Source organism: Lycorma delicatula, chromosome 6, assembly GCF_047948215.1.
Source record: "Lycorma delicatula isolate Av1 chromosome 6, ASM4794821v1, whole genome shotgun sequence".
In the NCBI taxonomy this organism is placed as follows: domain Eukaryota; kingdom Metazoa; phylum Arthropoda; class Insecta; order Hemiptera; family Fulgoridae; genus Lycorma; species Lycorma delicatula.
In genome coordinates this window covers 87,947,965-87,973,016 of record NC_134460.1, presented here as the reverse complement: position 1 = coordinate 87,973,016, position 25,052 = coordinate 87,947,965, and the positions used below count along the sequence as shown (strand labels likewise).

Here is a 25,052-nt window from a genome sequence, read left to right as displayed (position 1 = left end):
ACACGAGGTAGCAAATTGACTGCAGTCGACAACAAACTTCGCCATATCAAAGATACTGTGTTGCCATGGGATTCCTCCAACAGGGAAATTCGCAGAGAGGAAGTGGGTCTTGTCTGCCGATTACAAATAGGATATACGAGAGCTACTCATGGATACCTGATGTCAGCAGAAAATGGCGTACAATGCAAGTGCCCCTTGACTGCACCACAAGCTTGTGGATTGCATACGTTATGCGGCCCTGCGCCGTAAATCATATTGCCCAGGAATTTTCGTCAAATCCTGGGGAATAATAAAGAAGTTTTAGTGCTTTACATACTTTTTAATGGTGTCCCTAAAACTGTCTTGTTTGTATTTCGTATGTTTGTTTTCCAGGCGATGATAATATTTTTCGTCTCCCCCAAAAAAAAAATTGTTAGTAAGTTTTGTCTTTATTTTTATCATACTGCTGCTTTTTTATTGTTAAATATTTTTTTTTTTTATATAAATACTATATTGATTTTTCTTGTTAACTGATGTATTCTTTTTTTTAGACCAGAATAGATTGTCCGGCGGAGGGGGCAAAACACCTGAGCCCCCCCCAGGCCTACCACCAGCAACAGTTGTTTCCAGTACTACAACATCTACCTCTACTACGACTACAACTGCTACATCTTCAACGAATACTGTTTCATTGAATGAACTGTCAACTCTTCAACATGCCAGTGCAGGATTTGAAGCACTTGGTGTACTTGTACAGTACCTTGTCCATAATGTAAGTAGTTTGTAAGATTATTTATTAACTCTCCATCATTTTGTATTGCTATGATTACACGTTAGTCAGTGTCTGTGGTTAACAGAGGAAAGATCACACTAACACATGTAAATCGAGTATAGCCTACATTTCAGTGGGCCAACATGCTGATATGGAACACTTTGTTCAGTCCAATGAAAAAAGGAACAAAAAAATCACTTTTGCTTATTGTTCAGAAGAATCCTGCTATGACTTTTAGAACTGACTAAATAGTAGTTGTCTTCTTAACCATCTCGGTTAATGCACTTTAGATACACTTGGTTTATCTTCTTTTGTAAAATATACACATACAACCAAATTAATGATGAAGTTTCACACTTTCCTTCTCTAACACTGATATAGTTTACTTTTAATTTTGTAAACTGCAGTATTTAATAAAATTTAAAAAAATTAACTCAGAAACATTTAGTTTAATGATTTTCCTCTTGTTTTATGAGCCATGTTTTTCTGTAGGAGTATTATTTCAGCAATATTTTATAACTTTATTAAGGTTCTTTTTGTGTTAATTTAAAAGAATGTAAAAAAGCCCTTTTCTAACAAAATTATATAAATTGCATTTATCATCATAAAGTAAAAGTAACATCATTTTTATGTTATTTTTACTTTATTGATGATCAGTTATTATGACTTGTTGATTGATTTTACTTACAAATTTTATTTATACTTTATATTTTAATATTAATTTATATGAAGAATTATCCTCTTGAAGATGGCTAAATAGCTGAAAACGTAGAGGTAAATAGAGGAAATAAACTAATTGATTGATAAGGTGATTTCAATATTATTTTGAAATTATAAATCACATTCAGCCAAATTCCCTTATTGAAGCATATGAATTAGGTAATAAAATGTTAGTTAATTTCATAAATTATTGCAATAAGGGTAGAAATTTAACTAGGATTTATTCAGTTTTTTCAGAGATAATATGAATATTACCAACATCAGTGGCAAAGTTTTAGCATTCCTGCCTCTCATCCAAAAGGTTTAGGATTTAAATCCTAGTCAGGGTTGAAATTTTTCATATATCTTGTTATCTTAACATAAAAGAGAGTGAATGCTTAGCTGTATTTGCATTACCATATAATTATCTTTAAAAAATTTACGAAATAAAAATTGTAAATGAATAAATTAAAAATGTTTGTAAAATTTTATTCATTGTGTTATTTACTTAGCATCATTAAATTCAGTTAGAGTAGTCATTATCCCAAGAAATATTTAGGTTGGCAAAAAAAAAAAAAGTTACTGCTCACTAAATATTCATTTATTCATTGTCTTAAGTAATACTGGATCTGTGCCAGTATTGAGAAAATATGACTGTGCGTTTACATTTAAAAACTGCTTTTAAAAGCGCTGAATTTATTATTTTGTTCTGGTAGATGCTAGGATAATTTTTAATGTTTTAATACTACCTAATGTTGTTTATTTATACTTTTGCCGTTAATGTGTTTTCTTCAGTATAAAACAAAATAGGATTAATAAAAGATTTGATGTCAGGAGTAGAGAGTTTGATTTTATTTGTTATATACATATAAAAAACTTCAGCTGCAACATAAATTTTCACTTATTGAAGCTTAACACATAATTTGTAAATTGGTATTTTATGCACTTTTAAAAATGGAAAAAAGATTAATATTTAGAAATTAATTAGAAAATATTAAGGAAAATATAAAATACACGAAAATTATTTAAAAAATAAACTGTACTTATAAGTAAATAAATTTAATTTCAAATTATACCCATTATTCTGGTGGCCAAATATTATAATGTCTTACAGAATTTCATAAATCCTGTTCCTGTACAAGAAATCAACAATGATTTCTTACAACATAAAATTTTATTACATTAATAATAAAATATGACCAATATAAGATAAATTAAAATGAAATTGCTCACTTTAAAGATTTGTGAGCTAAAAGTTGTGGTAGTATAACCAATAAAAGATCAGAGAATTTCTCTCTCTCCATAAGTAATTTTATGTTTTTCTATAGTGTGTTAACTGAATAATAAATAACAAATAACATTTGTACGTATACTATATAAAATTAATTGTAAACTGAATTAAAACTATTTTGATTGTAATAATCCTCTATTTATGGTTTTTTAATCTTTCATTACACCCCTCCACTTCTTTTCATACCTATAAAAAAATATTAATTTTATTTATTAATATGCAGCCGTGAATATTATTACTTAAATCTTTAAGTAATAATAAAAACATCAAAGCATGATGATGCTCTATGTACCACATACCAGTCAAGAGAAAGATCTTCAGATCACTGAAAAAGAACGTTCATTGAATTAGTTTCACTAGTTTAGTGAGCTGTAGACGAATGTTGATATAAACTTGATTTTTGGTGTATGGTAATCTTCATGTGAATATCTAAAAATAAATTTATAGATTTTCTGAAATTCGATCTTGAATTGGGTGAAGAAAGGTAAAATTTTGAACAATGATTGCCAATTTTCCTCCGTTTTTTAGTTTTATTTTAATATTAACCCAAGTTTTTATACATTTCTTGATTTGTTGAACAAAATGTTTTTCCTTCACGTAAATGTCTAGCTAAAACAATCTACAGGTTTATTTAAATTATTGTAATTTTGTAATACATTTTATAAATCTGCAATGTTAATTACAATCCAGAAAGTGTTTAAAACAAAGATGTCTAATAAACGATGAGTATGTTTAATAAACTATACTTTAATGTTTAGAAACTACGACTTGCAGTAATAGAATGTTTTTTATAATTTACATGTTGTCAAAGATTGTTTTCTGTACATGATAATTGTGGTTCAGGTAGTATCTGACAGAAAGTTTTCATTTGTATACTCCATACAGGTGTTAATTTTTAGCTATAAAATAAAAATTAAATTACTGGCATTTCATAGGAAACATTATTCTATCATTTTTTTTTCTTTTATTTATATGATTTCTTTGTATGTATACTGCATTCAAGAAGCTGATGGATGATTGCTCAGCTAGATCTAAACAGTTATAACATCAGTGATCATTAACCATTCCAGTGTAAATTGATCATCCTTAGGTGTCAATCATCTAGTTTCAGTTTGTTACCCTAGTTAACAGTTACTGTTAAGACACTTAAATTGAATCAAGTGTGAATATTTTTAAATAAAATTCATAAATCTGAAGCAATAGTACATTAAAAACATATAGTACTCTAATATATCTGCTAATGTGTAACATATATTTTCATCACTGAAATGAATATAAGTAAAGTATTCATTGTTCTATATTGTATTGTCTCAATCTAACACTGTGACATATGTAAAACACATAAAATATAAAAGACACCTGACCAAGACAGGTTATTTAAAAAATCTTATGTAAATTTTTAAGGTGTGAAATTAATTAATCACAGAAATTTCTATGATTAATCTCTGTTGTCATGTTGTTTGTTGTCCTTTAGTTCTAATATGTCATAATTTAATTTGTTAATGTTATATGATTTTTTTGTTGTAGTTGGATGCGTTTTCCACACCACGTTTAAAAAGAGATGTAGAAAAGATGCGAAACGACTGGTTAAAAACTAAGTTAGAGCTAGGTATGTTTTTGTATACGAATTTTTTCTCTTGATTGGTATATTTTAATAATGTTAATTAAAATTCATTATTGTTTTGCAGAGGTATATGAATATTTGGCAATAAAAACAAGTCTGCTTTTATGTAAATTTCTTTCTATATATATATTTTTTTTTTTTTGTAAAACTGTCATTAATTCAGTCTTACCAAGGAAAGAGTGTTTAAAATTTTACACATTCAAGTTGCATTCAAAATGTATTTTTATACAGTTCTTTCTGTAGTTATAAAAACTGAGATTGAAAAGAAAATAGAATATTTCTTTTCAATTTAAAATATATATATATATATATATATATATGGAACAAAAAAGTAGTAATAGTTGAAAGAATACTAATTTTTTTCAGTACGAATATATTTTCAATGAAAAGATAGTTTTTAATTTTTTGTGTAGAATAACAGCTATATTTTCATACTTATGCTTTTACACTTAAATTTTACTAATTTTTTTGTCAATATTTAATTTTCACTAAGTAGTAGATAACTTCATAGTTTAATAAACATTTTTTTCTTTAATAGTGAGGGAACCTATTGCATTAAAGAAGTTCATTCAGGATAATTCATAATTTTAAGATTTGGTTAATCAAATGTTTGTTATATAGAAGGGTTATTATGTACATATGAGTAAAATAATACTTGATAATACAGATTGTAATACTGGAGAAGTGATATAGTCAACAGCTGTGTGGTGGTCCCTTTATCATCAAAATCATCCAGTCAAATTGAAAAGTGTGTTTGTTAAATAACAAATCCACATAAGGATAATACACTTGTACAAAGAATAACAGTCACCCATTTTCATTTTTATGAGAGAGCTTTCTATAGTAATTGGTACAAATATTGTTGCTTCCAGTTCTTAATTTCTGATGAAGTGCGTAAACTTTACCATAGTTATATTGAAGTAATAATGAATTTTCAAATTAACTAGATCACATGAAGACAGACAAAGTAATTTATGGATAAAAGATTGTGTATGTGAAAACTGATTGTGCAAAATCATAGCATTTGTTTAAGTCCATTTTTAGATCTTAAGCCTAATCAGCTATGAATTTGTCTACTTTCAATCAATACAGCTTCTTCCAAAAGTGGCAAATTATTTTTAGTCTTGTATATTTCATTGTAAATATGTAAAAAAAGAAAAAATGATTTTTATACAAAAAAATTAATTCTTTAGTTAAAGATTAGCCAAAATAAAACATAGAACTTAATCTTCATTACTTGTGTGTTATTTGTTATATTTTATTTTTTGAACTACAAATATTTCATATTAATCTGATGAAAAAGGTTTCATTTTTCTGAAGTTCACTGAGCGTCATAATAGCACAAAATTTATTTTATGCCTTTGTAAAATTTATTTTATGCCATTGTAATTGTTTTTTATTGTTTCTAAATTTAGTGGAAAAAAAATTATATTAAAACATTATATAATGTTTTCAGAACTCAAAAAAAAAAAATTCTTTCCTGTATAACATTTTTTACTTATAAATAATTTCACAAAATGGAAATATTTTTTTCAGAAAATAATTTTTTGGTGTAATATTTTAAATATACTTGTCTGTGAAAATATATTTCTAGGAATTTTTAGGAAACTTGATTTTTATATCATGATTTATCAGTATTTTAATAATTTTAATGTTAATAAAAGACTAATCACTACTAGGTTATAATAGTCTTAATTACTTTTTCTTTTTTTTTTGTAGAAGAGGCTGAAGTAACATGTGGTCGACTTCAAGAGCAGTTAGCCGACCAAAAAAAATTGCAACAAGAGCAGGAAGCACATCATAGGCATCAGCTTGAAATGTATGAGACTGAACATCAAGCACAAGTGGCACAATGTATGTATAAAAAAAAAAAGATTAGTCACTTAATTATATCAAATCACCATTAATATTGTCATATATGATTCAATCTACTGTCATTAAATTGTTTAATTACAATTAAACGAGTACTGCATTAACTTTTCTTAACCAAAATCTTGGTTATTAGATGTGAGTGGCAGTTAGTTTTTCCTGTGTATATTTTTTAAATATACCCAAAGAAAGAGTTATGCGAAGACCGCCTAAAAATTGGAAAACAAGAGAATGCTCAAAAACTGTTAACAAAGAAATTTATTTTAAAACTTAGTACTTAAAATGACAGTTTCAGTGGTTAAACAATTAAGTAAAAAAAAAAACCTTAGTGGTCATTTTAGAGAATCTCAATCAAAATTTTAAAGTTTAAAAACATCGAACCACTTCCCACCACGATGTAATTCCTGTGTATTACATAACATTTTATTTTTAAATTAAATTTTGAAAAGGAAACATCTCCTTTTAAAATTATTTAAATAAAACTTTTAAATTATTAAATGCCTAAATGGCAGTTAAGAATTCTTAAGTAGAATGAGGTTATGCTGGCACTTTGGTTTTCTTATTTTAGCCAGTTCCTAATCCCAGTATTTATGTGAATATATATTTTTAAGTACATGTTGTAATTATTTAAATTCTTTAAAAATCTAAAAGTAATACTTCAAATGTAAAGGTAACAGGTAAAATGTTCACAAACATTGGATTTGCAAATGTAAATTATGTAATGTCAATTTTATTTGTTAGTTTTATTTGATCTCATCTCATAGGCTCTTGCTTGTTAAGAGTTAAAAGGAAGGTGATAAGGATAACTCGCACAGTGACTTCAAAAAATACTCCTCACCCAAACCTGTGTTTCAGATGCACTCCAGGCCATGGTACCTTGCTTACACATTTGGAAATCAGGATATGTGTACTTACTTATGATGAAAGTAGTACATCAACAAATGTGCTTAACTAAAATATATAAACCAAAACAAAACTAGCTTTTGTTCTAGATACTAACGAGCAGCCATCTGAAGAATAAGATGATGCTTTCTTAAGTAGTAAAACCTTCATCCAAACCTATAATCTTGTGGCATATGAATGAATTTCCATAATTATATTCATACACTGTTCAGCTAGATCCTCATTAAGTTGTGCGACCTCTGCAAAAGTGTCTTACATTAAACAAATGGCAATTGTTTTATTACTAATTTAACTTAATATGAAACTAATTTTTTTTTATCCTAAACATTTTTTTAAATTCTTTTTATGGCGTAATTTTTCATCAGAATATATTTTAATCATAGTTTGAATTTTTATTCTGCAATTAATATAAATGATTATTTTTATTGTTTCAGTAATGAGAAGCCATGAAGAGAGTTTGTCTGTGATGGAAAACAGACTTCAAGAACAGGTCAGTTTTTTTATGTTGATGTATTATTATTTTGTTTAGTGTATTGTACTTCCAAATGCAGTTTTAATATGCATAAAAAATGTTCAATAATAGTAGTTTTATGTAATTGTTACTACCACAACCATATATTGCACTCAGCTGCTGCTGTTTCAATTTTAGATTATTTGGATCTGCCTGCATGATGATTTTAAAGATGCTAATTCTTTATATACTGTTTTTGATTTTTTTTTCTTAGAAAGCAATTATAAGTTAGAGTATTTATCTGGGTTGTCATTTCCCAAGGAAGTAAAAACACATTTATAATAATTAATAAACAATAAAGTATATGTAATACAATACTCATAAAATCAGCCAATTTATTTTATAATTATAAAACCTTTCTCAGAAGAGCCAATTACTTTAACTTTATAAAAAACCTTTTTCAAAAAACTTTTGACTGTATATTTTGATCTAATATTATTTATATACAATCTCAGTACATTTATGCTTATTTTTTTCATTGATTATTAATTTTCAACAAGATTATAAAAAATTGACAGAATTTGTACTAGATTATTGAGTAAAAGTAGCAGTTAGTAGTAAATTAATGTTTAGTAAAGAGAAGACATACATAAATGAAATGAAAATTGGGGCAAGAAATGTGTAGGAATCTTTAGTTGTGTAACAGTGAAAAAAATTAAAATTTAAGGGGGTAGTGCCCCCTCCATATAAACAAGAAGTAAAAGTGGTTAAGGGCTTATGAAATATTAAATCTGCAATGAGTCTTCTTGTTGAACTAATTCAGCAAATTATTTTTTTGTTTTGTTCTTTAACTGAAAATAAGTACAATTTAAATGTATTTAATTTAAATCTAAAGTAAGCACAAATGAAAGTCAAATAAGTAAATTTAATTAAAAAATAAAATAAAACACATCAAATAATGATTAATGAGAAAATCAAAAAATAAATAATTTAATTAACCATAAAAATCATCATTAATTGACTAGTTAAGTCACAGAATGCAATTTAAAAAAAAAAAAAAATTAATAATGCCTGTTTGGTTATGTAGTTTATAACCTATCAAGGAATTTTTCATTTTAGCTTATAAATTTGAACAAAAGATAGTTCAAATTAGTTTTAAGTAATATACTTTAAATATTTACATATATTATTTAATTAGTGTTTTCTATGAATATTTAAGAATTATGAATTACATATTAACTTCTAATGTAATGAAATTTTAATTGTACAGGCAAAAGAACTGACAGCTCAGTATAATCAGGAATTAGATCATATGAGAGAAAATCAACGATTAGCATTGGAAGTCGCTGAAAGTACTCTGGTAGATCTGAGACGTAGTAATGCTGAAGAACTACAAAGGGTGCAAAGTGCTGCTAGTCAACGTGAAGCAGAATTACTTAAACGACTATCAACTGCAGAATCTAATTGTGATGAACTTAAAGAGCAGTCAAGACATCTCATGGAAACAATTAATTCTGATAAGGATACAAAATTACAGGTAACAAGACAGATTGAAAAGTTTATTTTAACCATTAATTCTACATCTAAAAAGGCCAAAGTTCTGAATTTTTGGGATGATGTTGACCTATCTCATTACTTTTCCCCCCAAAAAAATGAAGCTTCATGCTTTTCCTTTAATATTGGCATTATGTGTAAATATTCTTTATAATAGAACATAAAAGTAGATAGATATATAGTAATTTTTGTATTGCAAAAAGTAACTCTTTAAAAAGATTTTTACTGCCTTATATGAATTTTGTTATAATTGCTTTTTGGTTCATCATCTGAATTTATATTTAAGAACAGCTAATTTTGGGTTTTTTTTTGTCTTCAGTCACTGGTTTGATGCAGCTCTCCAAGATTCCCTATCTAGTGCTAGTCGTTTCATTTCAGTATACCCTCTACATCCTACATCCCTATCAATTTGTTTTACATATTCCAAACGTGGCCTGCCTACACAATTTTTTCCTTCTACCTGTCCTTCCAATATTAAAGCGACTATTCCAGGATGCCTTAGTATGTGGCCTATAAGTCTGTCTCTTCTTTAACTATATTTTTCCAAATGCTTCTTTCTTCATCTATTTGCCGCAATACCTCTTCATTTGTCACTTTATCCACCCATCTGATTTTTAACATTCTCCTATAGCACCACATTTCAAAAGCTTCTAATCTTTTCTTCTCAGATACTCCGATGTCCAAGTTTCACTTCCATATAAAGCGACACTCCAAACATACACATACACAACCCAATTTTGGGTTAATACAAATATTTACTTAGTTAACAAAATTTACAAAAAAGAATTCAATAATGTTTATTATTAACATTGCAACAAAATAAACAAGTGATTACTCAAAATTATCAGTGATTAAATTTAATTACTGAGAAATACTACTAAAGACTTTATCATAAAGATTTGTCCCTTAGCTTTGAACAATTAAAAGTTATCTGGCATTTCATCTACAGTACAGCACTGTGTGTGTGGCTAGCTACATAATAAAAAAATTTGTAATTTTTTAATTTTGTATTTTTTAATAATTATGACTATATATTTTTATATTATAATTTTAATGGTTTGAATTTAATGCGTGATGTGGAGGAAAAGGTTTAACTGATAATGAGGGAAAATCTCGAGAGTGCTATTAGAAAAAAATAATTATCATAAGATAAGAAAGCATTATCAAATTTTGCACTCATGGTGGTTAAACGGTTTTTATACTTTTGTCTGAGATATTAGTACAGAGGGGAATACAATAACAATACAATACAATATAATAACAAAAGAGTTTTTTTTACTATGTATTAAGATTTATATTGTTCCTCTGTACTGTTAAATTGTATTTTAAATTCTATTAATATAAACCACCTAGTACAAAATATTGAGATGTTCCAATTTGTTGGTCCTGATATGAAACATCAGTACGTAGAAAACCTACATCTAATACAGCAATTTATAATAAATCAAATCATCTTTGGTCCCATAAAATTAATAACAGTACAAATATGATTAATAGAGCAATCAAATAGACATGTACTCATAATAACAAAGAAAAGTTAAATAATGAAACAAGCATTACCTTATAGTCAATTCATAAGACAAAAAAGTAAAAAAAAATACAAATAAAATATTTATATACTAATAATATCATTGAAAACATTACTAAAACTTAGAATAAATATTTAAACCAACCATACAAACCACATAATAGAATGTTAAAAAAAATAATAAGAATAAAATAAACAATCTTGGTGGAATTTACAAAAATTAAATGTAATGTAATATTATAAAAATTACAAAAACTATAAATTAGGTTTATCTAATACTGCAGCCACCTAATAAACAATAAACATCATACAGTGTTTGAGGGAGACAGTCTTATAAAAACTTCAACAGGTAGCTGCACTCATATAATAAATTAATGTGCAATTTTCATTATTTTAGTATTTTTAATACACAGTTTAATTAAATATTCCAATCATGACTGATGATGCAGGATCCACGAAAGTACTTTTGTAGTAAAATTAAGATAAGATATGTCTTATCTCAATATTCTGTACTGTGTGATTTATAATAAAAAAAATTTTCTTCTCAAATAGAGCTCCAATCCCATCTCCTGGCAATATCAATGGGTTTCTTCCCCATTGTGAAATGTCACACAATGAAGTATGCATGGCATTTGAAAACAATGCATATGATTTTGGTACTCTATAAATCTTTATTTTCAGTACTCTTCAGAAATAAACAATAATAAAAAGCTGAACATCAGAAACTGAAAAACAACTTTAATGGTACTGGGTATTGTAGTTGTGGCCCAAATGAAAGTATAAGTAATTTTAAATTAATTAAAAAAGATTGCACTTAAAAATTTTTTCAATTTTTTTTTTACAAAAAAATTTTTTATGAATAAAGATGCTAAAATTTGATACAAAAAATACATTTCATTATTCTTCTAAAGTTAAGGCTGCATAAAATTGTACAATAATCGAAACATGTATATTGCGAAAATAAATTTTAATCTCATTGACAGACATTGTCTTACACCAATACTAAATTTTAATATGTAACTATTCTGAATATTGTTCATAAAAATGAGTCTTTTCACCAATTTTAATTGATATTATATTTTGTTTTGCACTGTTTTGTGTTCACTGTGACTGCCAACTGACGATACACCACATCCTTGTGGACTGTGTCTGTTATGCGGAAATTAAATTAGGATCTAACATCCAAGATATTCTAGGAAACAATATGAGGATGTTATTGAATACCTTGTTTCTTAAAGCTGGATCACCTAAGTCTGATTATTTAATATTTATTGCAATATGTTTTATTAGTATTTTGTATTGTGCTTTACTTTTTCCTATTTTTCCTGTGTTATTGTGCAATTTGTTAATTTTATTTCTATTATTTAGTTAATACACCATTAAACTTAGCATGTTAATATAAAATTAATTTACATATTGTAGAATCATTGTTCTCGGGTGCTAATAACAAACCTTTGTTTTGTACCCAAACCTTTGTTGTGTACCCCCCAAAAAAACACTGTTTTTCATTAATGTATTAAAAATAAAACATAACATTGTTATTGCCAAAATAAATAGCAATAGCAATTATAAAAATTGTGGTTAAATTTACATTAAATTTCTAACTTAATTTTAATTTCAATTTTAGGTAACAGTAGCTAGGTGTAGAGAGCTACAAGATGAAGTAGAATCACTACGCACAGTACTGGAATTACGTAGTGCTGAGTTGCAGGAATTAAGACGACAAAATGAAACTTTACAAGTCGATGCTGAACTTCTTCCTCCAACATTGCAAAAACTAACCACTGCTCAGGCACGTGTGGAAGATTTAGAAGTTCAGTTAGAAAGAAAGGCCACAGTTGAAAAGTAGGTTATCCATTTTATAAAATCATATGTATTTTTAAAAATCATTTAAAAAAATTTATATTCATTTTTAAAATCATTTGCTGCAGATAAGTTAGTTATTTGGTTGTTGAATGCCTTTGTAGAGAAATACTTAGTGGATATAGTATTATTTGATCTTGATATTATACAAGTATTCTTGAGTTATCAAATTTGTTCCTGAAAAAAGGGAATTGATAATATATTTGTATTCATTGATTTTTTTTTTTATATATTTTTTATATTGTAAAAGTGTATAAAATGAAAGTTATGTCAAAGTAAATTACAGAACAGAATTTAATTGTGAAATATTATTATAAAACTTAATATGATATAAAAATTTCTGATTACAGTATGAAGATTGGTTGGCAACAGTTCTTAAAACTTTATAAAGGTTTATACTTTATATATAACTTAATGACTTTTCCTTCAGTTTTAGTTTTACAGCTCATATCTTTCACAGCTTGCTTGTAAATATGTTATCTCTGTTTCTTTATAGATCTTCTTTATTCAAAATAAGCTTCCATTATTGTTTCTACTCTTTCTAAAACTTCCTCATTACCAATTTATGTATAGCACAGTTTTGATATCACCATATCTCAAAACATCTTTTTTCTTCCCTATTATCTGTCAGTTCAGAGCTACACGTCTAAATGTTGTATGTGTCTCAAGTAAGAATTATTATCAATCTATTGTTATAATTATTATTGTATAAATCTTGTGTAGTCATGTTTATTCATGGATACTATAAATAATATTTCAAAGATTTATCAAGAATGTTATTTGGATTCATTGCTGCTTTGAAATTTTTTATCAACTGAAGTTATTTGTGTATTTCATAATAAATTATAGTTAACATTAATGTATGCGCGTGTACTTCGACATGAGTTTTCTTAACATAAAACTTTTTTTTTATTAATAATAATAATAATAATAATAATAATGAAATATTTAATTTTTTCCAGGCAACTGATTCAAGAGAATAGATTGCTTCTAGAATCAGTTCATCAGGAGAGTAAACAAAAGAAAAGGTTGTCACAACATAATGAGGAATTACAGTGGAAATTAAAGCAAAATTCAGAAGTGGTTAATGCTCTTGTTACAGACCTTTGTAAGTCATCAGAGTTTTAGTTGAAAATTCCAGTTGTAATTATTAAAATATGTGTAACTACGTTTTAATAGATTAATACATATTAAGAATGTGATCTGCATATTGATGCAATATGTTTTTTAATAATTACAGCTGGAATTTATCAGTATATGTAACTACGTTTTGATAGATTAATACATATTAAGAATGTGATCTGCATAGTGACATTTTTATTTAATAATAAAAATCTGCATTCCAGAAATATTTGAGAAAAATGAAGTTATCAGTGAGGATTATCAAAGAACCTTTTTTTTATAAACTAATATAATTATTTAAAAAATTAAACAAAGTGTGTAAATTATGAAGTGTATTAATTTTAACTCTTTCATCAACTATGTGTAACGCTTAACTGGATTCCTGTTTGTGATTTTTACAACAAATAAATATTTATTTTATTGCTTATATTAGCTTACAATATGAACCTTTGACTTCATGATTATTCTTTGATAAATAAAAGATGACAGTTCTTTTCACTATTTATTTAATTTTTATTAGTTTGTTTCATTTAAACAAAACACTGAATGTCACATGATAATTATGGCTTATTATTGCATACTAATAGTTTTTGATTTTGGTGTGATTGCATTTTATTGCTAGTCTGACATTGCTTTCTTTATTTAGGGCATATAGGCCGTTTATCCCATGTTCATATGTTGAATGCATTTGTAGTTTGTACACCTTAGAATCACCATGCCAAGGTGTACTTTTAATTAGAACATAACAGAATAATGGTCAGGAGACTGTGTGAAGAAATCAATTGTAAAATTGGTTAAGTCAGACATTTGCTCTGTATACTTTCAGCATGTGGAGGCAAACACAAATCTCAACACCACTTAAATACTTCTATAAAATATATTGTTCAGTACGCTCAGACTGCAGTTTTAGCTGGAATAATATACTTATTTAATATTAAAATGGTTAAGTTTTTAATCTACTATGCTTACATTCTGAAGGAATATTTTTTTTTTTTATACATGTAAACATGAAAATAAAGTAATTTTTTCTAAATTGTTTCAAATTAAATTTGGAAGAAAGAGTTACAAGTCATCGATTTCAATAAAACTTAAGTCACTTATTAAAAAAACAAATTATATTTGGTTTAAATATTTAATTTACTATCAGTATAGTAACAAAATATTTAGACATTTTTGTTTACCACAGTTGGTAGTGAAAATTTGAGAAATACTACAACTAATTCTACTATTAGCAACAGTAGTCCAACCTGAAAAAGTTATACATCTTATAACTAGCATCATAATGTTTTGCTGCTTTTCTATTATTTCCAAAGGAACCCTTTCAAATTTTTCTCAAAATCATACTTGATTTTGAGAAAATCAGAACACCTCAAACTATCCCCCTCAGATAAGTTCTCAGTAATTGTATCCGAACCACTAGTCAACACACCACCCATGTCACCTGTTTCCTAGTGTGCTTACATACATTAGCAAGCACACATACAGAATATGATTTTTAGCATACTCATTAAGAACCTTTTATACAAATTTTGTATGAATATAAAAAGAACAAAGACAGTCAGAATAAAACATATATATTAACTAAAATATATATTAAAAAACATGCAGAGAAAATGCTTACAAATTAAAAAAAGCTAGGTATAATGCAGTTTGCAAACTACTTGGAAAAAATCAACATATATCAGAGCAAAAAACTACAATGAAGAAGACTAAAAATGCCACTAAAACATTTTGTTGCACACTACATTAATATAGTGGTTACATTTTAGAGCTCAAATACAAAACATAAGTTTTACCTTTTTGAGATATGACAAATGTAATCTTTACAGCTTCAATGAAATATGTTAAAACGAGTTTGAGAATTAAAACTACTCACAGTGAATTAAAACTTCTCATAGCAAATTAAACAGTATTTAAATATTCAAATAAATCCAGTACTTATGATATAAAACATTGAATTACTAGACTGCTGAATGAAGAAAACTTATTCTCTTAAGAAAAACATTAGTAAGTAGTATCAACTTAAATTTTTTATTTAAGTAATAGCATAGGATTTTGAAAGAAGTGATAAAAGGTTTGCTGTAAAGTAAACTTGAGATTAAAAGATAAGCAAAGTGTTGTGTAATTCAAACCAGTGTAGTTGTTGGCATTAAAAAAAGGGTAATATTGTTGATTTAATTTTTTTATGTTAGATAATAATAATTTTGTTTTTTTTTATTTACAGCATCTAAAACGAATCCGATGATAACAATATCTCCTCATAGCCACTCCGTAGCAGCTAATGCTGCTGTAAGTCAAAAGCGCAGTACCCCTGAATTACTGGATTTTTTTACTAATCGGTACGTTTCTTCTTTTCCAGTAATTTATTTTTTAAATAATTGTGTAAAGCTATTTTTAAAAAAATAAAGGAAATCACAGCTTTTTTAAACTTTTGATAATCTAATACAACCTGAATAAAAGTCACTAAAAATGCAATGACCTTTCAGATTGCATGGTAATTACTTTTCTAAACAAATTTTTAAATGTAATTATGTAGTTTTTTTTCAGTATAGTTCCAATGAGCTTCTGAAGCAAAGTAAAAATTTTATTAAATAAAAAATAATTTTTTAATTAACAATTTTTGTAATCTTAAGTAGTGAGGTAAATTCTTTAGAAATACAAGTTAACATCTCTACTAAAATCTGTTTTTTCCATAATTAATCAATAGATTAGAAAGTCGACAATCTAAATAATTTCTTCAAATAAAAAAAATTTTTTTCACAAACAAATTCCTTTGTTATAGTTAAATTTTAAATAAAATTTTTATTTGAACAAAGTATATTCAAAAATGTATGTTCAAAGTCAATCAAAAACTGTATGTTCCATGGATTCAAATGATATACTTCTTACAGTTACTTTCTAAAATATGCATTTATCATATATAAAATATATATTAAACCTCTCTAATGCAATATATTGAGACCCTCAAATTGATAATTCACCTTTTCCCTTTTCTGAACTGCTTTTGCTTAAATTGTTATCATTAACTGTTACAAAAAAAAAAAAAAAAAAAAAAAAAATCACTCTTCACTCTAAATGTAATGGGGTAGTATAGGATAAAATGTTAATTAAACAGATAAGTGGTTTGTATATGTATAAACTATTTAAAGATTGTGAAAAGACTTGGTCAATAAATAATTTCGTTAAACCTGCTGATATAACTTTAACCTATATGGTATCAAGTAATTTTTTAATAGCAGTTGAGTATTTGATCATAATGAAAAGTTTGCAAGAATTGAAAATATAAAATGAAGCAGGTAAAATGCATTGATTGATACATTTATCTTATAAATATATTTGTTAATTTTTAATCTTTACATAAAACTATTAGTTAATGATGTTAAAGAACAATTTAGATCTGGAGTAACAGTGCAAGGTGAAAAGATAAAGATGCTACGATTTTCTGATTATTAAATAATTCTAACTGAAAGTAAAAAAAAAGATTTAGAAGAAACAATAAATGGGATAGATGAAGTCCTACGCATGAAAATAAACAAGAACAAAATGAAAGTAATGAAGTCTAGTAGAAATAATGTTGATAGACAACTTGAAAAATTTTGTTATTTGGGAAGTAGAATTACTAAACATGAACAAAGCAGGAGTGATATAAAATGTTAAATAGCATAAGCTTTCGATCAGAAATATAATTTGCTTACATTAAAAATTAATTGTCATGAAAACATTTTTGAAAGTATGTGTTTGAAGCGTAGCTTTATATAGATTAAAACTTGGACGATCAGAGTACTTGAGAAGAAAAGATTAGAAGCTTTTGAAATGTGGTATTATAGGAGAATGTTAAAAAAGAGGTGGGTGGATAAAGTGACAAATGAAGAGGTGTTGTGGTGAATTGATGAAGAAAGAAGCATTTGGAAAAATATAGTAAAAAGAAGAGACAGCTTTATATGTATTAAGGCCATGTATTAAGGCATCCTGGAATAATTGCTTTGATATTGGAGGGACAGGTAGATGGGAAAAATTGTGTAGGAAAGCAATGTTTGGAATATGTAAATCAAATTGTTAGGGATGTAGGGGATATATTGAAATGAAATGACTGGCACTAGATAGGGAATCTTAGAAAGCTGCATCAAACCAGTCAAATGACTGAATACAAAAAAGTAAGTTTTTAAGATTAATCTACATAATCCTTGAAACCAGAATTTATCACAAATATGTAACAAAAATATTTCACAAATATATAATATGAAACATTAGTTTAGAATTTCAGATATCTTTTCCTACCAGTAAATACTTCTTCAAACAACTCTCTTGCATACAAGTGCTTATAAAATAGTTGTAATGAACTGTGTCTGTTTTTGTCTATTCATTTTTACAACAAATACTGTATTTTGAAAAGTACTCAGCTGTTGATTTAAATAATTTATATAATTTTGCCATTTCATATTTTTATTTATAGATAGTCACAAATTTGTTGCTGTTTTTGACAAATAAGCTGATGCTTTTAATATAAAAAGACACAACTATTACCTTAGTATTTGACATATTTAAATTCAACAAATTAGCAGTAAACTAATTAATTTTTTATAACTTTTCTGATATTCAAGTTTAGTTCTACATAACAAAAATCATCTTTCAAATATATAACCTTATTTTAATCTCGGAACTGTGCAGAAATTTACAATCAACAATGGCACCACTATTGATTGTGTTAGTACATTGGTTAAAATGGTATTCCACTTATAACATTTCCTGTGTTATATGGAATAATAATTACCTACTTTCCATTAGTAATAATTTCACAAAATATTGTGTACATATACCATTAACATAATTCTCAATTTTTCAACTGAATATATTAAATGAACCATTATGAAGCCTTTCTGCCACCTATAGTTGTTCTTGTAGACTTTCTTTCATCAGCATCTTGAGGAAATTACATTTACAAAATTAATCATGTGAAACTAACTGAATAATTTTTCAAAAACTATTGTTGCACCCAAGTGTTCTAAGAATGAGTTCAAAATCCTTCCAAGCAGAATGCATCGTGTGTTTTTATGTTTACAGTTTTATGGATGCTTGATGAAATTGCAAGAAAGAATTGATCCTGTTATGTTAAACTGACATATAACAAGAATCCCTTGAATCTCCTTAGATTTGAATGTAGATAAGATTAAATAAGCAAAAATTAATTGAATGCGATGAAAACTTATTTAAATTTAATTCAATATTTCTTACTACTTCCAATGATAGCTTGTTTACTGACATGTTTTACATAAAAGGTCTTTTCAGAAAATAACCAAACATTTTTGGCAATGGAGCATTTTACTATGTGGTTGCATTTATAAATCTGCAAAAAGAGACCAGAATTATGGCAAGACAACTCATGATTTCTTCACCATGACAATGCACCTACAGGCTGTATGTAATTTTTTCCTATTTTCAAAATTAAAATCTGTGATGAAAGGATGCCATTTTGAGAGTATTGATGACATTAAAGCAAATTCATCAAAGTCCTAAAAGGCCATATCAAATGAAGCTATCCAGGACTGCTTCACAAAGTGGAAACACCATTGGAAAAGTTGTGAATAGGGGAGGGGGAGTACTTTAAACAGGACAAGGCCTCATAATTGGTAAAATTAATAATAAAAGATTAAAAAAGTAAAGTTCAGTTATTTTTTGAACAGAACTCGTATATGTCGTTTACTTTTCCATTGAACACTGAAATTCACTCAGAAATTTAACCATAATTTGGTAAAGCAATATTTAAATTACTTTTTATTTAAATTACTTAAAGCAATATTTAAATTATTTTTTATTACTGTATTACACTTTTTGTATCGTACAAAAAGTAAGTTTTCTGTCATTTTCATTTATGTAAAACCTTGGACATAAGTCAGAATATAGAGAAATCTTTAGATTATTATTGTCTGAAAAACATACAAATTTAATTTTTTTATTTTATATATTTTTTGCAGCAACAGCATGAATTCACCATGTCAGAATCACAACCAACAGTGTTCACCACCACAGTCCCCAAAAGTGAAAGCAGTTGTTGAGAAGAACGACTCTGTATCATGGGTTTTGGAAATAGATGAAAGTCCTGAACATATGGTCAATAGATTAGTGAGACGTGCTCATAGTTTTAGGCAAGCCAGCTCTTGTACACCATCACCTGCACACCAGTCTCGTACTTTGCCAAATCCTCATAAACGTCAACGCAGCCGCACATCCCAGTCCATGTCATCATCGACATCATCTCTTAGAGGCAAAAAACCAGCTCGTGCTCGATCTTTTTCTGTAGATTCTGACTGTTCAGATGTATTACAAAAATGGGATGATGACTGTGTTAATATGGAAACATCACATGTAGAAGGTTATTCACCAGTAGATCGTAGCGATGATAATGATGATCTTATTGTTCTAGAAAGCGTTGGTGATGAAGTTCTTAGTTATATTGAAATCGATGCTGGAAAAAATAGCATACAGACTGAAATAATCAGTGGAGAAATATCATCATCGGAATCAGAAGGTTCTGTTAGGAGTAGGAGAAAAGAGTCATCTGCTGCATGCGATGAACTGCTTCTCATTAATAGAGATGATGGATTAAGAGAGAGAGGCATTCTACCGAAAGATGCTGCCGGTGAAGCGATGATCTCTGAAGAAACATCCGATGATGATGTCGCATCAAGAGATTCTGAAGTAGAAGACGCTTCATCATCTGGCGATGATGACAGCTACTCTGGTAGTGCTTCTGAAATGGCTAATGGTACAGATGAGCAGAAAATCAAAAGCGATTTAAAACAGCAGCAACAAGATCATCATAATCGTCAACTTGAACCGCAACAACAGTTAAAACCGTTAAAAAATATCGGAGATATTTTACCTATTAATAACCAGCAGCTAGATTCTGGTAGTATTACATCTGGAATGGATTTAAGTTGGTCTGAAGATGGAGAATTAGCACCCTCTGTATCAGAAGGGTGACATTTTATGAGGTACCAAAATAATTGGGTATGGAATTTATAATCAAAATAACTGGATAATTATATTCCAGTACAATTTAATTGCTGTTGCTTGTGAATAATAAATACTGCTTCAATAAATTCATTGCTGCAGAGAAGCTCAGTGATAAATTCTTGAATGAATATTTTAATTAACAGATACTTGGGAAGATCATCATTATATGTATAAGAAACATTATAATGTCTAGTCTGATTTTCTTTAATAAATCAAAAGAATGAAATGATATTAATTAATGTAACTATTTGTAATAATAAATAAGTATTATTTATGATGATAACAATAAAACTATTTTATCAATTCAAACTATCTTATTAAAAAATAAATATGCACAAAAGATTAAATAGATTGAAAAAAAACTTGGTACCAGCAGAATAGTGTAATATACTGAACTGGAGGTATGTAATAATATTTTTCATAAAAAGATAATACTTAGTAAATAAGGGATCAAATTATATGATTATTTTCTAATTAATAATTCTATAAAGTATTAAAAAAACGAATAATATTGCACAAAACACTAGAGATGTTTAGTAACAATAGACTACGTAATCCTATTACGTAAAAATAATGACTATTATTAACAAAAATGTGCATGTGTTTGGTAAAAATCTAAACCTTTCTATTTAATATGAATTTGATGAATAATTTTTAATAATATTTCTACGATAAAATGTGTTACTTATTTTTTATTATATTGTTAAGTATGTATCTATTATTGATGCGATCTGTTTAATGCATGCTTTACATACATGCATGTATGTGTATATGTGTAATGAGTTTTATATATAATTAAAATTTAAAAAAATAACTATAATAAAGGTAGAGCAATGTGCTGTTGTTAATTTACATAATTTTTTTTCTGTTTAAAAAATATGTAAAAATATGTATAGTCTATTAAAAAAATATGTATTTAATCTATTTTGATTGCAATATGTTTGGTCTGGAAAGGTTAACAGTTTTATAAATTAATGATTTGTATAGAATTTATGTACAGTTATTATTTGTGAGATTGGTACGATTGAATTTGATGAAGTGTTATGAAGGCTGTGGTTAGTAAAATAGTTTAGAAAAAAAGATTTTAAAGAATTATTATATATTAATTGAATGGTGTCAACATATTGTCTGCTACGTTAACAAAATATAATGATTGAAATAGTTTTGCGTTATGATGACTCTGAATATTAAATTAAACATTTCGCAATGATTTTGTTCTGTTTTTTTTTTTTTAATATATTATATTATTAATATATTATTTTCCATAATTAAGATTTATTTTAAGGCCAAAAACGATGGTAAGTAAAAGCCACCAACTAAACATTAATTTTGTCATTACTGTGCAGAAATATATTGATTTTTTCCACAATCTTCAAAAAAGAGAACAAGTTTCTCAATTTGTTTAGTTTTTTTTCTATAACCAAAACATATTCTTCACTGCATGACTGGATTTTGTTGATTTCACTTTTTATTTTTAAGTTGGTCAAATGATCCTGTTGTATGGAAAATTTTATAAATAAAAAATTGTTTTCTGTACAAATAACATGAAAATATATTTTGCCATCATTACCTCCTAGTATTGGATTGTTATGGCTTAATTATATTCATTTTGCTAACTTTGTCATTCTAATATTCAAATTACTATCACACAAAATTTAGAGAAAATTATTTACTTTAAAGCCATAGTTCACACAGTTGTTTATTTTTTCTTACTTTTATCAAGAAGTCTATTTATAATTTGGTTGCAAGTCTTAAGATTAAAATAAAGATTTGAAGGTTTTTTTTTTGCTTTTTTGAGAGTTTTTTAAGTTTTTATTTTAAGTTCTTGATAATGTAATTTCAGTAAAACTTTTATATTACTAAGTAAAATATATAAATCACTGGAGCTTTTTAATCAATTGAAAAATCATGTATATTAGCGTTATGTAAGTTAAAATTGTCTCATTTAATTTTCATAGAAGAAATAACATCATAAGCAATATAGATTTATTAGCAGAATATATATTTGTGTACAATTTGCAACCTAATAATTTTATGATGACTATCAGAAACAATAAATTAATTATACTTCCCAATTTAATAATTGATTATTAATAATTATAACATCATAATTAACAGAACAATAAATTGTGATATAATTAATATGATCCAGCAATTACTATATATGATCACTACTAATTGAAGGAGTTTCATGACTCATTATTTTAATGCAAACAAGCATTGTATATGTAGCATGATGAGGAAACCAAATTAGAATTAACTCTCATATCCTGCTTTCTAACTCTTAACATATTATAGAAAAATATTAAAATTTATTAAATAAGTCATGATAATCATAGTAAGGTTATTTGTACAACCTTAGGGTAGGTCCTTTGTACAACCTCCATCTCCATTACTTTCCAGCTACATGTTCCTTAATAGCTCTTTATTTCCTTTTATATGCTTTTTCCTGTTATTTTATACTCTTTTCTGGTCTTTACTCCTATTTGTCCTATAGAATTATTTGTTCAATCAATCCTTCTCCTATAATGATTTGTCTATATGTTTAATTTCTGCCAACTCATCATGCTCAAACGAGCATGATGCCTTCAGCCTTTTCATTTTCTTTTTTTCTTAATATCTCAGTTTCACATCTATAGCGAAGTATACTCCAAATGTAAACATATCACATAACTGTTTTCTATTAAATGTTGGAAACTGGTTATTTTTATTCCATACTCATTGTCCAATTCATGTCTTTTGTTGAACATTTTTTGGTATATTGCCTTCCTATCTTCATTTATTTATTTATTTTTATTTAAGATATAAATCTATTCAGTAATAATAATAATAATTTATACACTTTATACTTGATATACAGTGCCAGCTCCAATAATTTATTTGTATTTGCAACAAAAGGCAACTACAACATGTACCTTATAATATTCAATTACAGAAATTTTATTTTTTGAGATTAATTTTTGGGGGTTAAAAAATTAAAAGCTGAATCTTATAGGTACAGACTTACCACTACCATTGCAATATTGCTAGTAATGATTTACTCACAACAAATTCTGAATAAGCAGTCATAGTAAATTTTTGTATGATTAATGTAAAGTACATTTTCAGTGTATGAACATCATGAAATTCTTATAAATAAATAGAACTAATGCAAAATTACATACATTAACCCAAAAAATCCTTCAGAATATAAAAAATATGTAGTTGAAGAATGTAATACAACTGATATTTTGTGCTGTATGATATCAGTGACAAACTATAGTTAAACATTTCACACAAATATTTCACAGCATTTATAATGGTACTACTACTGGATGGTTAATAGAGTGAGCTGATGAGCCAAAATCATTCTCAAAAATTGATATAGTATGGGGTAACTTTGCTTTCTGTATTTGACATACAAAGTAAGTAATACAGTGGTTTCCCATTTATTCTTCTTTGAGCCAGACATAACTGATGCATATTTATGCGAACTACACTCAAATGCAGATATATGAAGTATTAAAAGTTACGTTTACCTCTATTCACAACAGGAACTGACTGTACAGTGAAACATAATTTTTCACTCATAAAATGGTTAACTAGTGTAACTTTTACCTTAAAAATATGAACATATCATAATCAGAAGAAAGGTAGCAACTAAAATATTAAAACAAATTAATGTAAATTTAAAATAAAATATAATACCCATGCATACATTTTTTTTAGTAATCCCTCACACTGTTATACTAAGACAATTTTTTAGCAAGCTTTTGAATACCATCATAAAAGAAACTTTTGTTGTGATGCGTAGTCAATTTTTCACCTCTTCTGTTGCCCTGTCATCAGAACAATAATGATTTTTTTGCAGCTCTTATTTCAGTGTAGCAAAAATATGAAAATTGCTTGCAGCCAGCCGAAGAATGTATGATGGGTGTTGTTCCAGTAGTTCAAATCAAGAAGTTCATGGCAGTGTATTTTGTTGCCTTTATGAGGTAAAGCATCATGAAACAAAATCACACCTTTTGAAAATTTATCATGACTTTTTGGTATTTTCATTATATATTAAAAATATATTATTTTTAATATATATAAATTTTTAATACATTATGAAACAGGACAGGATAACCGATGCATTATTTGGATCAGCATGCCTTCACGTGCCGATTTATTTTATTTAATATATTATGAAATGGGATAGGATAACTGATGTATTTTGGTATTCTTTTACAGTCCGTATGATGACTATAGTCATCAGTATGACTATCTTGTGAATGTATTGTTTTGATAATTTGTTTGTTGTATATTTTGGTATGGTTAGAATTTGAAAGTATTTACTTTGAAGTGAAATGTAAACCAGGATGTAGTTTTTAAAAAAAAAATTATTAAAAGTCAAAAAGAGAT

The 25,052-nt window shown here is 26.9% G+C and overlaps 1 protein-coding gene across 1 annotated transcript in view; it reads left to right on the top strand.

Annotated features, from left to right (window-relative positions):
• toc (toucan) overlaps nucleotides 1-21,880 on the top strand; it is a 566,336-nt gene extending 544,456 nt beyond the window's left edge. Inside the window, exons 6-14 of the mRNA XM_075368047.1 lie at nucleotides 531-751; nucleotides 4,269-4,350; nucleotides 6,085-6,219; nucleotides 7,572-7,627; nucleotides 8,859-9,125; nucleotides 12,298-12,515; nucleotides 13,496-13,641; nucleotides 15,880-15,994; nucleotides 19,628-21,880. Coding sequence (XP_075224162.1) covers nucleotides 531-751; nucleotides 4,269-4,350; nucleotides 6,085-6,219; nucleotides 7,572-7,627; nucleotides 8,859-9,125; nucleotides 12,298-12,515; nucleotides 13,496-13,641; nucleotides 15,880-15,994; nucleotides 19,628-20,636 — 2,249 coding nt within the window. The 3' untranslated portion in view covers nucleotides 20,637-21,880. The remainder of the gene's footprint in view (nucleotides 1-530; nucleotides 752-4,268; nucleotides 4,351-6,084; nucleotides 6,220-7,571; nucleotides 7,628-8,858; nucleotides 9,126-12,297; nucleotides 12,516-13,495; nucleotides 13,642-15,879; nucleotides 15,995-19,627) is intronic.
• The last annotated feature ends 3,172 nt before the right edge of the window (nucleotides 21,881-25,052 follow it).